This window comes from Tinamus guttatus, unplaced genomic scaffold (assembly GCF_059628265.1).
Source record: "Tinamus guttatus ecotype Peru unplaced genomic scaffold, ASM5962826v1 Tinamus_guttatus_pri_ptg000389l, whole genome shotgun sequence".
Lineage (NCBI taxonomy): Eukaryota > Metazoa > Chordata > Aves > Tinamiformes > Tinamidae > Tinamus > Tinamus guttatus.
The window spans coordinates 8,061,927-8,076,305 of record NW_028288923.1 but is presented as its reverse complement, the minus strand read 5'-3'; the positions used below and the strand labels follow the sequence as shown (position 1 = coordinate 8,076,305).

The following is a 14,379-nucleotide window of genomic DNA, read 5'->3' as shown; positions in this document are numbered from 1 at the left end:
ATTCAGGATAAATGCTTCTTTTTTACTTTGTATTCATTTGGTCTACTGGATAATTACTGACTTGAATCTGGCTGTTCATCTTACTGGAGTTGTAAGTCTGAATTTATGCAGGTCAAAGGGTAGGTATAAAAAAGACTGGTGAAAATGTGTGGCTTATTTCCTTCTGAGATTCTTCCATATTGCTGCTAGTAATGCATTTTTTCCTCCTTCCATGGAGAGGCATCACATGGAGAGGAGCTGTGTCAGGGTATAGTGTGGGTAAGCTAAGTGAGTACTTCAGATGTCTTTGACTTTGTTGCCTGGTGTACAAAGTCTTCATGCTTAGGTGGGCTACTAGTCTTTTAAAAATGTGGATCATCATAAAGTGTTTAATGATATTTAGCAAAATGTAGTGCTAACTTTAAGATAATGATGCAGACTGTTAAAATGTAATGACTCACAGACCAGGCAGGCTTGCTTTAGATCCTGTTGAAGTTAACTGGTCCCTTTAACACAGTTTAAACTTGCTTGCTAGTTTACTTGAGGATAAAAAATAATCTAAGAGCAGGTATGGAATAGCACTGGTAATGTGGGACATGGAGTCATGCCTTTTAATCAGGTATCAGAAGGAAGAAATACAGCGCTCAACAACTCCAGAAGAAATATTCCAATTAAAGATTTTAATGTATCAGCCAAATGTTGGAATTTTCAAGCGACTGTGTTAGACTAATAACTATTCTTATTTGACAGTCATATGGTAGGTAAGCAGTATTATTTGTGTGTATTTTAAAGTTATATTCATTGTACTCTGGCTAAATGGCATAGTTGATGTAACCATAGTGTGCATATCCTGATTGCAGCACATCTTCTTTGCCACCTCTTGACTGGCCTTTACCAAGCCATTATGGGCAGTGTGAACTGAAGATAGAAGTCCAGCCCAAAACTCATCATAGAGCTCACTATGAAACAGAAGGAAGCAGAGGAGCAGTAAAAGCATCTACTGGAGGACACCCAGTAGTGAAGGTAGGAAGTCTGGTTTTCTTGAACAGAAGGTAAATTTTACTATTGATTCTGCTCGCTGGTATTTACAGTACTATAGATTGTTACGTTCTGTGGAGCCTGTGTTCCTCCACCTGCAAGATTTCTCTCCTAAGTATATCTTGTTCAGTGTAGCAGTTGAGATTTGTATGTTTAAGAATTTACTGCTTGCTACAATTACAGAGTATGTAACAGTTCATTTTATGTTTGCTAAGGAATTTGCTGTTGAGTAATATGTTAGGTATGTATTGAATTTGAGATGGGAAAGGAGGATGGGGGGAATAAACTTGCAGTAATAGATTAATTGTGGGTATAGTTGAATATGACATAGCTTCATTTGAACCATTTATCATCTTTCTTTTGGTATTTATTGTAAGCTGCTAAGCGCTATAGGTGCCTCAATTGAAAGAGTTTGTTAGCTGTTGTTCATTTGTTTTTTATTTGGTTATTTCTGCAAAATATTTTCCATTGATGTGTTGAACATAACTATTTGAAGTAAATTAACCTTGACTTTTCTTTCTTCAGCAAGACCCCAAGGTCATTACTGACAGTTTATTTGTAGCTATCTCCTTATAAAATGAGGCATCACCTCGTTTATTTAGCTGTGGGCTGTTAATCTGTAAGGGAAAGTAAGACTCATTCCTTTCTCTCCTTTTTTGTCATCATTTCTGTTGCATTAACAAAATCAGTTGGGCTTTATTTTGTCTCTCAGAAGATTTAGATCAGTTTCAAGGACTGAAGAAAATGCAGCAGTGCATCTCATCTGACTAAGAGCAGTGGTAGTACTGCTTGCTTTCGCTCCTGATAACTGCCGCTAACACCTGCTCATGCTGGGTTCTTTTATTAAAAAAAAAAAAGCTTGGGTTTGGTAAACAGCTATTGTGGCTGGGTGTTTCTGTTCACAAGCTGTGACTGCTCCCATATGACTGCCAGCTGCCAGTGACGTTGCAGCGGTTATGGCTACTTTGTCCTGCAAAGCTTTCTAGGAGTTTAGACAGAGAATTTAGCACCTGAACATGAAATAGATTCCTTCCACATCCAGGAGGGCAGCCCAGACCATATTCTTAACAAATACAATGTCTGTTCCACTTACCAAGATAAGCACATGCCATCTTAGCACAACACCTGTCAATCAAGATGCACCAGCATAAAAGTGAGGATGCCTGAGTTAGGCTGGCAGCTGAAAGTAGTCAGTGGAGTACATTTCATGTGCAACATTGTGTTGCTTTAGCCAGGTGGACCCTGCTAAACGTTTGTTACCAGCATATTTTGTGTGTTTGTTGGTTTGTTTTGGGTTTTTTTTTTTTTTTTGCTCTGGTCCTAGTATTTGCATTACAGGAGCTTGTTTTGCTGATGTTTATAAGATTTGGCAAATAAATTTAGGGTTGCTTTTACTTAGAGTGAGATGTTACTAGCTGCAGATCAGAAGCAACATATCTGTATGTGCATTATACTGATGTTTTAAGAGCTGTGTGTTTACATTAGAATTGTGAAATATCTTGGTATGATAAAAATTTTTTATGGAAAATGGGGGTTGGTGTTTATGTCTGTGTTTCCCAGTCCTGTGTATATACTCAGGAATCGTACCCTGCCTCACTAAATTAAAATGAATAGAAATGCAAATCAATATTCAGTTTTGCAATTTGGTCTCTTCTAGCTGGATTAGAATTTAATTGTTGTGCTTGATGGGAGAGAGGAAGTTGTTAAGAAACAAAACATTGATTCTTATTAACTTTTTACTTGCTGCAAGGGGAAATAGTATGCTATAGGTCAAATTTAGTGAAAAGAAAATTCTGATAGCTGCGAGCGAATGTAAAGTACTTATTCACCTAGGTGCCCTCTTTCCAGGCACTTGCTGAGGCTTCTTGCACACACACAGTTGAGGATATGCATTTTTATTTTTACCTGTCCTGAGGTTTTCTTTTCAGTATTTTTGGCTTTATGCCAGTTACTTCCACGGGTGAGATCATTGCAATAATGCACGTTTAGCCTTTTCTTGGGTAAAATAACTGTAGGCAACCAGGGTCAGAGTTAAGAAAGGACTTGGGTGCCTGAGCGCCTGTGTGCCCTTGTCTGTGATAAAATGGATTTTGTTCTTGAACAGTGATTTGTAGAAAGTTAGAATATTTATAATAAATTTCTGAACTAGAAAACCCCTGTTGATTCACTATGAAGTTGATGTGCTCTTTAAAGGTTGTAAGATAGTGCAAATCATTAATCTATTGCTAATACTGTGCTGTACCTGTTGCTAGGAAACTAAGCTTCTGACAAATTTGGCAGGATCTATTGTGAGTGTGTTTAATCAGCTTATTCCCAAATGTGAGGAAATGAAATGAGTTGATCATTGTGCTTTGTTTTTTAAGTCCACAGACTCTAAGGAAGCAAATTCTATAATTACATTATCTCGTCTTCAGCTGTTCTAATGGTAAAATCTTTTAAATAGCACATATCTGCCTTTTTAATCTCTACTGGCTTTGGGGTATGTTCCAGCTAATCTGCATAATCTAAAATGATTTATTTTACCTTGGTAGAAAGTCTATAAGATAACACTGACAGTTTTCGTAGGGAATGAAAAGATAACTTATTAGCATGGCGAAAGGTACCGTTTTGACTTTCTGGCACCCAAACCCATTTGTCAGCCAAACATGGCCGTGTACCACGATGGGACTCGGTTCCAGAGGTGAACCATGCAAAGGGTAATTTATTTTAAAATTGGTGGTGCGTCTACAACAGACGTCGTATAGATCCCATTGTGAAGGGCGTCCTGTGTGTGTAAGACCCTTTGGATTTAGGGATTTGCCTGTGGCCTTAATGTTGTCTTGTCATATGAAGGGTCTGAGGATAGAATCACTCACCAGTTTGCCATGTGCAAAGTGATTGCAGTAATTGATTCTGCAGTAACAGAAAAGATGAAGCACCATAGAATCAATAAGGACAACTCGTAATCACTGTATATGAGGAAAAGTGTACAGTTAAAAATAAAAACGAAGATTGTTTTCTTTGCAAGCTTATGTACTTCTGGTCATCAACAAACAAGCAGTAACCTCCCGTGCGGGAAGGATTCTTGGAGGCCCCTGAAAGAGGGATTGAATGGCAGCTCTATTTAAGCTGATAGCAGAACTTGATGTCATGACTGAAGATGATGGCAATGGATGAAACTCAAAATTAATTTTCTTTTTCAAGTAAGCTGATTTTGAGCTACTTAGCAAATTCTGAAAAGGGACTGTGTCTTCAAACAACCTGACAAACTCTGCTTGAGTTCTGGCCCAAGAAGCTCTGACCAACAAGATAGGATCTGACTGAGCAGTGTCAGAGATGGACGGAGAGAAATAAATTAATGAAAGTTTATTAAGTGGTTGTCAGTTTCCTGGCCTGAAATACTGTGACTGTCACTTCTTTTCCAAGTAATCCCTGCAGCCAATTTGTTTAAGTATTTAACGCGTATAAAACACCAGGGTTCTCCTTGTTCCTCTTTGAATGCAGTGACCAGCATGTCTGTTCTGTGTTTCATGATTCTTTCTATTATTCCTCCCCCCCCAACACACACACACAAAAAAAGTGTTTTTTTGTTTGTTTGTTTGTTTTTTGCTGAATTTGTTCATCTTCTCACACAGAAAACAGCCAGGGTCAGCTCTCACTGCCTATTGTGGCTTGATGATAGCAATTCACAAATAAATGTTGAAGGCATTTCAGTAAATTCAAGTAAATCTTGGCCTATGTGAGCCAAGGGATGGACTATATGGGACAAAATGTTGGCTTTTTAACAAGATTCTAAAAATACATCTTGTAAAGAAACAATTTGATTATTTGAACCTCTGCTCTAGAATGCCAAAAATAGATGGTATAGCTCATATTAAATGTCATCATGTAAAATATGGAATCTAAAAAATGCTGTAGCTGATGTGAGAAAAATGGCACACTGAATCTGGAGTGACACTGTTTTGCTTTTTGTATCATCATGTCACCAAATGGCGGAAAAGGCAGGTTTTCTTGCAGAGTAAAACTATTTCTAGATTTTTGGTAACGTACACAGGTCTTCTGGAAAGTAATCACAGTAAACTGTCCACAGCTTAATCTGGCCATGAGGGTTTGGGATTTCAGGAGTAAAAGGTCTTTTGGATAGTGTGGAACAAACTGCCAGTGGATGCTATATGTTGATGGTTAGATACAACCTACAATACTGCAATAGTCCGAAGTTACAGTATGAGTAGAATAGTACTAACTTAGGTACGTGTTGATATTTTGGGGTAGAGTAGAATAAGATGGGACTTTAAGCTTAAGGCACTCTTTAAAATATACCTGAAATTAGCATTAATTTTCAAATTTGTCTGCAGGAAGTGAGCATGGCTATGAGAGAGAGATTTCAGAAATAGAAATCCAGGCTCAGAATAACCATATGGAATCGTGACCAGTGATGCACTGGTATTGGCAATTTTTTGTTTGCTTTGGTCCTTTTCAGGATCTATTTGTCTTCAAGATGACCTTTAAAAGGATTTCGCAATTGGGCTTGTGCCACTGTGTCTAATAGTTCATTAACATTTATTTTATATTTCACTTCTTTTGTTTCTACTTTGGATTTACAAAGGTCCATTTTATGGTCAAGATACTTTACTCAGTAAGCTTAATAGCAAAAGAGGAGGGATACTTTGTAATGTAGATACTTTTTCTTCTCATTTCAAGATGAAAAGCTGCATCAGATAATCAAGAGAGGCTAAAGACAGTACCGCACTTCAGGATGAGAAATACATGGGGGTTTTTTGCTTGTTTTAACATCTTTATTTTAAATTAGAGTTTTTGAGATTTTGTAATATTAAAACCTTTGTGGAATTGAAATAAAAGCAAATCCCAGGCACGGAAGCTGTGGAGCCCAGTAGGGCTGCGGGGAGTTTTCTTCCATTGATTTCTCCAGCCTCTCTTGGATTCATTCATGGGAGGTCACAGGCCAGCACTCATTGCACCTCAGTAAAGCCATTGGGATGACTGTGGTCAGTCTGTCTCTAACTTCCCTGAATTCTCATTTCTTGTTTTAGCTGAAGCTTCCCTTTCCAAACTGCCCCTGCTGATTACTTTATGGTAAATTGCAACACTGGTGTTAGTCACCATGTGCTGCTTTTCTTGTTTCGGTTTACATCTAGCTCCAGGCCTCTACATCTTGCATATTGCTCGTTTTATCCCCCAGGCTTTGTGGTAGGTGTGCTGTTCCACTTGGTGGAGCAATCCCTTACGTTTTTGAAGAACACTCTTTGCAACGTGGTAAGAAAGTCGCTGCAAACCACTCAGAAGTCAAGTACTTCAGCAGAAATGTCTGAAGAAAGAATCTGGGTTCTTTAAAGCCAGGCACAGGTTCCTCTTGGGCACAAGATTAGGTGTTTGTGGGTCACATTTGCAGTGTGTCAAAGTGTGTCAAAACCCTCAAAGGGTTTTTTTTCCTTCATTTATCATATTACTTTTGTTAGATTTAAAAAGTTGATTTGCTAAAGACCTGTTTAAAAGTGGACTAAAAACTTAATAGTGATTTTTTGTTTTTCCCTGTAGGAATGTCGTTACATGCTTTTCTGGTCAAAATGTTAAAAATTAAAAAAAAAAAGAAAAAAAAAAGTGGGAAAACTATATTTGAAGTGCTTGCATTCCTCCAGTCTTTATATATTTCTTCCCTTTCTGTGCCTGAACGGAGTTTTGCACGCACACACACACACATGGTTACTGATGCATTTGATGAATCTCCAAACTGTTAATTTGGTCGTCTTCTCATTTAAGTTATCACTTTTTTTTTTTTTTTCCGACAGGTCTTTTATTTCAAGTCAGAGCCCCTTTTTTTGTTCCCCTGGTCAGCCCAATTTAGGAGGCCGGGATTGCTGTAGCAGTGACTTAGTGGGGGAGAGGGAGGAGCACTTCAGTGTCAGAAGAATCTTTGTCTTCAGTTAGCAGCAAAGTATGAAAGATAAAACGCAAATGTTAAAACAAGTAAAAGTCCAGTTTAAAAATGGCAATTTCTTAATGATTGCTGGAAAGCTTTCAGGAAAATTACTTTTCAAATACAATCAAATACTTTTTGGCACTGTCTGAATTGTTAAAGAATGACTTTTATAACATACTGTTTGTTTTTTCAGAAAAATAGGCTACTTCAAAGTATGTTTACTCTCTGATAAGTATTTCACCTATTTTCTATGAAATGTGTTTTCCTGTTATATATTCATCTGAAGCTATAGCTCTTACAAAATCACATCTTGTGAATAAATACCGTCTAGATTTGAAAAGATTTTTGGCATACAGCAACACACATGAACCTTCTCAGTTGAAAAAAGGAATAGGAAGTAAAACTTCTAAATATGAATGACTAAAAAAAGCCTTCTGAGAGGCTTGTCGGGTGTTGCAAGGCTTCCTTTATCAGAGATCAGAGTGTGGAAATGATGACATGTGAGCAAGATGGGGCCCCAATAAAATCTGCATGCAACCTGTGGAAAAACAGTAACTTTTTTTTTCCAGGTTAAGGTCTCTTATTTAATGTGACCTACTTCCTTTCCTGAGAAAGAAAGCAAGTTTCTCATTGCCACCACCAACACCCCAGTTAAAATGCCACTCTCTTGAGTAGTCAAATTAGAGTCTCTAGTGTTAAACTTTTTTTCCTTAAGGTTTTTCCATAAGTTCATTGGGAATGTAGTTTTTGTAATGTAAGTTATCTACTTGTTGATACAAGATGCTTTTATATTAGCTTAGAGTCTTTGTAGTTCCTTGGTAGAAGTTGTAAGTTCAGTATTGCTGTGCACGAGTTAGTGTTGTAGTAATGCTGGGACCGCCTGGCGTGCGGCTCTTCTGGCTTATCCTGTAGTGACCTTCAGTCTTCAGCCTTCCAGCTTTAGTTTAACTTACGCATGCACTGACCTTTGCTATGGAAACGATATAGAAACACAAAAACAACTTGGCGGAGTTTCCTCTGCAAGGCAGTGGGTGGTGTGTCAGGATTCTGTTACAGAGGAGGGTTTCTGGAGGTCAGTAGTGACAGGGCGCAGCGGCGCTTGCCGCTCTTGGGAAAGTGGGATTGCTTTAAAGAAAAACATCATTTAAAAATGTGGCGTGCAGCTCTGAGATGCTCAATGTACTACTGGAATAATGTTGCCAGGTATATGTGGAAATAGACCTGCACTCAAGCAGCACCCTTCAGTTACTGCTTCAAGGGCTGATGCCTGAGCCACATGCAGGCTGCTAGTGCAGCACTGTGTTGTAAACAAGACTTTATTGGGGTGATTCTGCTGTGCTGATTTATTGCTGAGACTGTTTTGTGGCTTCAAAGCAGGAAAATCCTTTAGAAAGCTGGTGGCGGTAGTCAAGTCCAAAAACTCTTGGTTTATACCAGCTCTTGGGGCAGGAAGAGCAGTTGACATGCCTGACCCTGGTCCTTGCTTGCAGCTGCCTTTTGAGCCGACTGTCCTTCCTGAACGCAAGGGGTGACAGGGGGAGGCACCTGGCCTGCAGCACACATGCAGATTGCCCGGGTGTTTTCCCGAACCATGCTGTAAGCCTAAAAATAAGAAAGAGAAGTCATATTTTTAGTCCTTAATAAAAGGAAACTTATGCTTTTCATGCAAAACAGCTCTCAGCTATAATTATAGCTCGGTAGCTGATATCTTTATAATCCGAATGTTAGACCATGGCCACCAATAATCTAGAAATGCAGTTAAAACCCAGCTACGCTTTATGGTGATGCCACCTCTCTCCTCTGTTATGCTCTGACTTTGCTAGAACGAGGGAGTGTAAAGGGTTACTCTTTAATCAAGAACAACAGAAGCAGATTGCGGTGTAGGAACACTTGGAGCAAGCCTAGTGCTGGGCACGGTCACGGACCCCAACAGGCAGTGCAGGCTGCCCTACTGACGGGGCAATGCTAAGATATATATATAGAGAGAGGCAAACAGCTGATTTCTTGCCTTTCAGTCCACTGCTGTAAAAAACTTCAAGAATATGATGCCTGTGTGACTTCGAAGAGCTTCTTACTCTAAAAGAGTAGAAAAATGGGAGATTTATTTTGGAGTGAATTCCAATGCTGTAATTGTAACAGAAACAATATATTAGATCAAGCATGGTTTTGTCTCAGCTGTTCAAGCTAAGTAGGTTGGTGCCCAATAACAGTTATATCTATGCAGTTGCAGCTCTTCTGGAGGTTTTATCTGGGAATTGTTTTAAGTTGTCCATGTGTAGGATATGGAGGCATGATGGGAGAAGTTTTATTTATTTTTGGCAAATTCAATTTTGATAGTCTTGAGTGATTTTGCTATTCTGCTTCTCAATAACATTTAACAGCAGTGAAAGAAGAAAGCGGTACCTGAAATGAAGGGAAAGACAGTGTGACCGGGTTGGTGTAGCTAGATAGACAAATCCATGAGCAGTGCATCTTTGGGAAAAATGTAATTCCAGAGCGCAGTGGAGAGCCTAGGGAGCACCCTGGCTCTTTAAAGGCGTCAGGCAGAATCCCAACTGCTGCTCTTGGCGAGACTGATAGGTGCTCTTGGAGCCATAACTTAAAAATGGGAAAGAGATATGCTTTTGGTGTACAAAAAACGTATTTCCATCAAAATCTAGGTGTGCTTTTGATGCCCATTTGCACAGGGGCAGTTGTTGTACAGCTGACTGGTGGCTTTTTGACCACTCATGTTATTCTTGCAACCTCGTTAAACTTAACAGGGCTTTTGCTTGTTTATTTCCTTAAGCATTAGTTCTGTGAAGAGCTTAGATAATGTTGCTGTGTGACCAAATACATGGTGAAAGAAATATTGAAGACAAGATTTAAAAAAGAAAAAAAAAAAAAGTTTGAGGAATGACTTTCTGGTCCTTCCTACAGTTCTAATATAAGGCAATGTTTATATGCTTATAAGTCAAAACAGGTGATGTGTAGATTTGTTGCATTACTTTTAGAGATTATATAGCTTGTGGTATGCATGCATTCGTCTGTAAATGTCAGGAAGGGGAATTAATGCTTCATGTTATATAGGCCTCAGATGTAGCAGAGACTAAGGGAAGTGTGTGTGTTAGTATTGGTTAGATTTGCTTCCTTAAATTCTCTGGGTAATTATCTTACTGATGCGCCATAGTAAATCTTGCCTGACCTTCTGGAGCTTATTTAAACTTATTGTTTTCCTATATACTGATTTGTTTCATGTCTAGAACTACTTAATGTTAGTTCAAGTATTGCAACAGGTTCTCAGATTTTCTTTTTTTGGGGGGATTTTGAGACAAACTGAGCATAGGGAATTAGGTAGCCATGCACTTGAGAAAAGGAAAGTTCTGTGCATTAATGTTACAGTTATTGGTGTGTGTGGGTGTGTTTTTTTTTTTTTTTTTTTTCCTCCTTAAAATGTTTTCTTTACCAGAAATAAGCTGTAGTTGATTTTCTAGATACAGTTTAATTTTTTCTTGTCCTAACAAAATATTTTTGCATTCACAAGACCCCTCAAGTTAGGCATGCCATAATAGAAAAACTAACCTTGGAAGTTAGGTGGTACTTACAAAAATAGGTAAGTCTGCTTTGAAGCAAAACAAATAAAAATGCAGCATAGCCTTAACATAAAAATTCGGAGAGTAGAAGGATTCTTTTCTCTATGAAAAATTCAAAAGGAATAAAGATGCTTTGACATTGATTAGTTCTGATGAATGTTGTTGCTGATAATCTGTCTTGGAGGATAGATGTCTGTGCCTGTTCTGCCTCAGCTTTGAAGGAAACATAAGGAATTGGACAAGTTTGATGTGATTTGATATGATTCTTTCACTCTTCAGTGCTTGCAGTAGTTGTATGTTTATATTATGGCCCATGTAAGTGCAGTAAAAATCAGCTAATATTTTAATGTTATGTCTACTTTTTCATCAGCTCCTAGGCTACAATGAAAAGCCAGTAAACCTACAGATGTTCATTGGAACAGCAGATGATCGCTACTTGCGGCCTCATGCGTTTTACCAGGTGCACCGAATCACTGGAAAAACAGTTGCTACTGCTAGTCAAGAGATAATAATTGCTAGCACAAAAGTCTTGGAAATTCCACTTCTTCCTGAAAATAACATGTCAGCCAGGTACATTGCAACATAAAGCTTAAATGAGCTGTTTAATTCCCTGACATCTGTCTTGATTCCCATGTGGATGAAGATAATTGATGACTTTGACTTTTTTCAGCTTTTTCCCCAGTATAACTCAGGATTATGTTAGGCCCTTCCCTTTAAACATGCCAGTGTTCAGAATCAGTCCAGGGCAATGCACAGCACAGGAGAGCTTGTGGGAGAGATGTGGGAGCCCTTATTACTTAAGGGGGATGGACGAGGCCTTTGGGTGAAACCTTTTTCTGCCACAGTTCCGGAGCTCCATGTGGGTTTTTACTGGCTGGTTAAGGGGAGGATTTTGTTCATTTTTACAGTGACATATGACTTGTGTGTGTAGTCATGTAGTTTTAATTGCTTGTTGCTTAACTCTTTATTGAATGTGGTTGTCTTCATTTCTTGCATCCTGACAGGAAGCCTTTTCATTTTATTTGATTTTTTTTTTCTTTCTTTTTTTTTATTTTTAGCAGCAGTTGCATTATTCTGACATTTAGGTTTTGCCAGATAGAATATGCTGAAAAATAGTATGATGTGCCCTACAGAAACAATGAAACTGCTCAGTTATGCCCAGGGGACTGGTAAACCATGTAAAGCATAACTATGAAGTTGACTGTGCTCACTTATTTCCTACTGCAACCTTCTCATGAAGCCAGTTTAGACTTCCCTACAGTTACAGACTTGGTGCTAGTTCTCCTGAATGTGTAAGCTGACAGTGACATGCACTCCAGAAGTTTGTCCATGTTAATTCATTAAAGTTTGTGTGGCTTCTACCAGTAACCTGTGACCGTGTGGCCCTGGCATTCCAGAATCATAGGGAAGATTTGACAGTTGCAGCTTTTACATCCTGTAGCCTATCCTAACGAGAACGGAATATAGATCTCTTGTTTCTTGGACTTTGTTTACTCCATTAACTAACTTAGTCCAAATGTTTAGCAGCAGGTAATTAAGTGCAGTAATACATAATCTTTTCAAGGTTCAAAAAAGGAGCAGCTAGATGTTTACAAGGCAAACTGTTTCAGCAAAGAAGTTGCTGCCATTTTTGAGGCTGACATCTCCTGGCTTCAGACATTTAAAATAGCAGTGCACAGAGGAGAATGGACTGCTCTTGCTTCTTTAACAAAGACAGACTTTATAGCATATCTTCTATAGATAACTTTTTTTTCCCTCCCATCTCTCCTCTTATCCATCCTTCCTCCCCCATCGCCAGTATCGATTGTGCAGGTATTCTGAAGCTTCGCAATTCCGACATAGAGCTCCGTAAAGGAGAGACAGATATTGGACGCAAGAATACTAGAGTGCGCCTGGTGTTTCGTGTTCACATCCCACAACCTAGTGGAAAAGTCTTGTCTCTTCAGACTGCTTCCATACCTGTTGAATGCTGTAAGATGGCTTTAACTATACATATTAATTTAGACGTGTAGTATTTTAATGTTGTTTCCCTGGTGTCTCTGTAAAATATTTTTGTAAGTAAAAAGTTAAAAGCTAAATTACCAAAAAACTCAAGTTGGTACTTGCCAAGTGATAACATGTAAATTGGGAGGAGCTATGTAATTCTCTAGGCTACAAAGCTAATATAAATAAACCTAATATGTAACACTTCTGTATTTTCCTGTAGATGAGGAGACGTAGCTGATAGATCTTAGTGAAAAATAAATTTTATTTGCAGGGTTTATTAAATACCGGCAGTAAAGAATGAAAACACAGTCTTAAATAACTTCTCCTAGAGCTTGTTGTGTCTTTGAAATAGTACAGTGACTTTTAAATCAAGATTTTTTTTTTCCTCTCCCTATGTTTCATGGCTTCTTGTTATTCTTTTTTAAAATTAACTCCCAAAATAATCAGCATGCAAGTATGGTTTATATCGGCAAATAGATGACTCTTTTAGTTTTACATATGATTCTTCCAGTCATGTCACTATGGCCTAAAATCATGAATAATTATTCTTTCTTAAAACTTTTTTCTTAAAGCTCAGCGATCGGCTCAAGAACTTCCTCAGATTGAGAAGTACAGTATCAACAGTTGCTCAGTAAATGGAGGCCATGAAATGGTAGTAACAGGATCCAATTTTCTTCCAGAATCAAAAATTATCTTCTTTGAAAAAGGGCAAGGTAAATACTTTACTTTTTTCCCTTAAAAACAACAAAAAACCCCAACCAAACAGAAAGAAAAACTACATGAATTTGAAGATGTTTAAAAAATGAAAATACTGCAAGTAGTGGTCTGAAAGTTCAGTGTGAGCACAGATCTGTGTACTGGTTGATGGTTATGGTTGACGGAAAATTAAAAATTAATATGTTAACTAATGACAGTGTTGTAAAAGAACCAACTTAGTCCTAAGCTAGTGAAATAAATTCTAGTTAAACACATGCTTTGAGCCATGCATGCGTTCGAACACTAAGTAATCAGGAATGCCAGTTGACCAGCTTCAGTATTTTGGATGTCATTCAGTCATAGATAAGAACTGCAGCAGGTTCACCCTTCTATATCAAAATTTAAATATATATATATGTGTGTGTGTATATATGTATATATAAAATTGCAGGGGTGCCTTTCACTTAAGGTATGCAGCAGACATTTTTTGCATTCGTATTTTCAGAAGAATCTGTTTCCTACTGATCTCATGAGGTGAAAAACATTTGATTTTGGGAGGATAGTAGATGAAACTTTCAGCTTAATGTCTAGGAAGTAGAAGTGTGCAAGCAGTTTGCAGACTTTGGCTGAATACTTCAAAAGCAGCCTTTTTTTTAAATCTAAGTGCAGTTAGAAGGGTTTGGCCTTCTTAGATTTTTGTTTATTTTCCTTAAATTGTGTTTTTGCTCTCTTCTGTCATGTTCTACCCTGGAGAATTAAATAGCCAAAAATATTTTTAACTTTTCATGTATTATAACTGAATCCAGTCAAGTGTTTTGCACATATGTTTTTGTCATGATTTTGTAATAAGCTTACACACATACACATCCCTTCAAGTATTATTTAAAGATATTCAGTTGTTCAGTACTACTTCCTAGTTCTGTAGCTCTTTTGGATAAGTATCTTGATTAATACTTAGCATTTATTTCTACCTTAACCATTTTTCTTGAAATTCAGCTTGAGAATTTTGAATTGCCTTGAATTAGCTGATGTTTCAGCAGATATCAACTACATGGCTTAAGAGTAAAAATCTTCATTTAAACAATAACATCTTTAACAGGAAGTCAACAGTATATATGAAAAACTATAGTAACTATGAAAATAGTTTGTAGCCTTTGCTACACTTGTTTTTCCAAAACCTTCTTGGTTGTG

At 37.8% G+C, this 14,379-nt stretch overlaps 1 protein-coding gene across 2 annotated transcripts in view; it reads left to right on the top strand.

Moving 5' to 3' along the window:
• NFATC3 (nuclear factor of activated T cells 3) overlaps positions 1 to 14,379 on the top strand; it is a 59,972-nt gene that overhangs the window by 23,753 nt on the left and 21,840 nt on the right. For both annotated transcript variants that reach the window (XM_088530897.1, XM_088530896.1), the window contains exons 3-6: positions 840 to 1,002; positions 10,877 to 11,076; positions 12,305 to 12,477; positions 13,065 to 13,205. In XM_088530897.1, the coding sequence (XP_088387023.1) occupies positions 840 to 1,002; positions 10,877 to 11,076; positions 12,305 to 12,477; positions 13,065 to 13,205 (677 nt within the window). The remainder of the gene's footprint in view (positions 1 to 839; positions 1,003 to 10,876; positions 11,077 to 12,304; positions 12,478 to 13,064; positions 13,206 to 14,379) is intronic.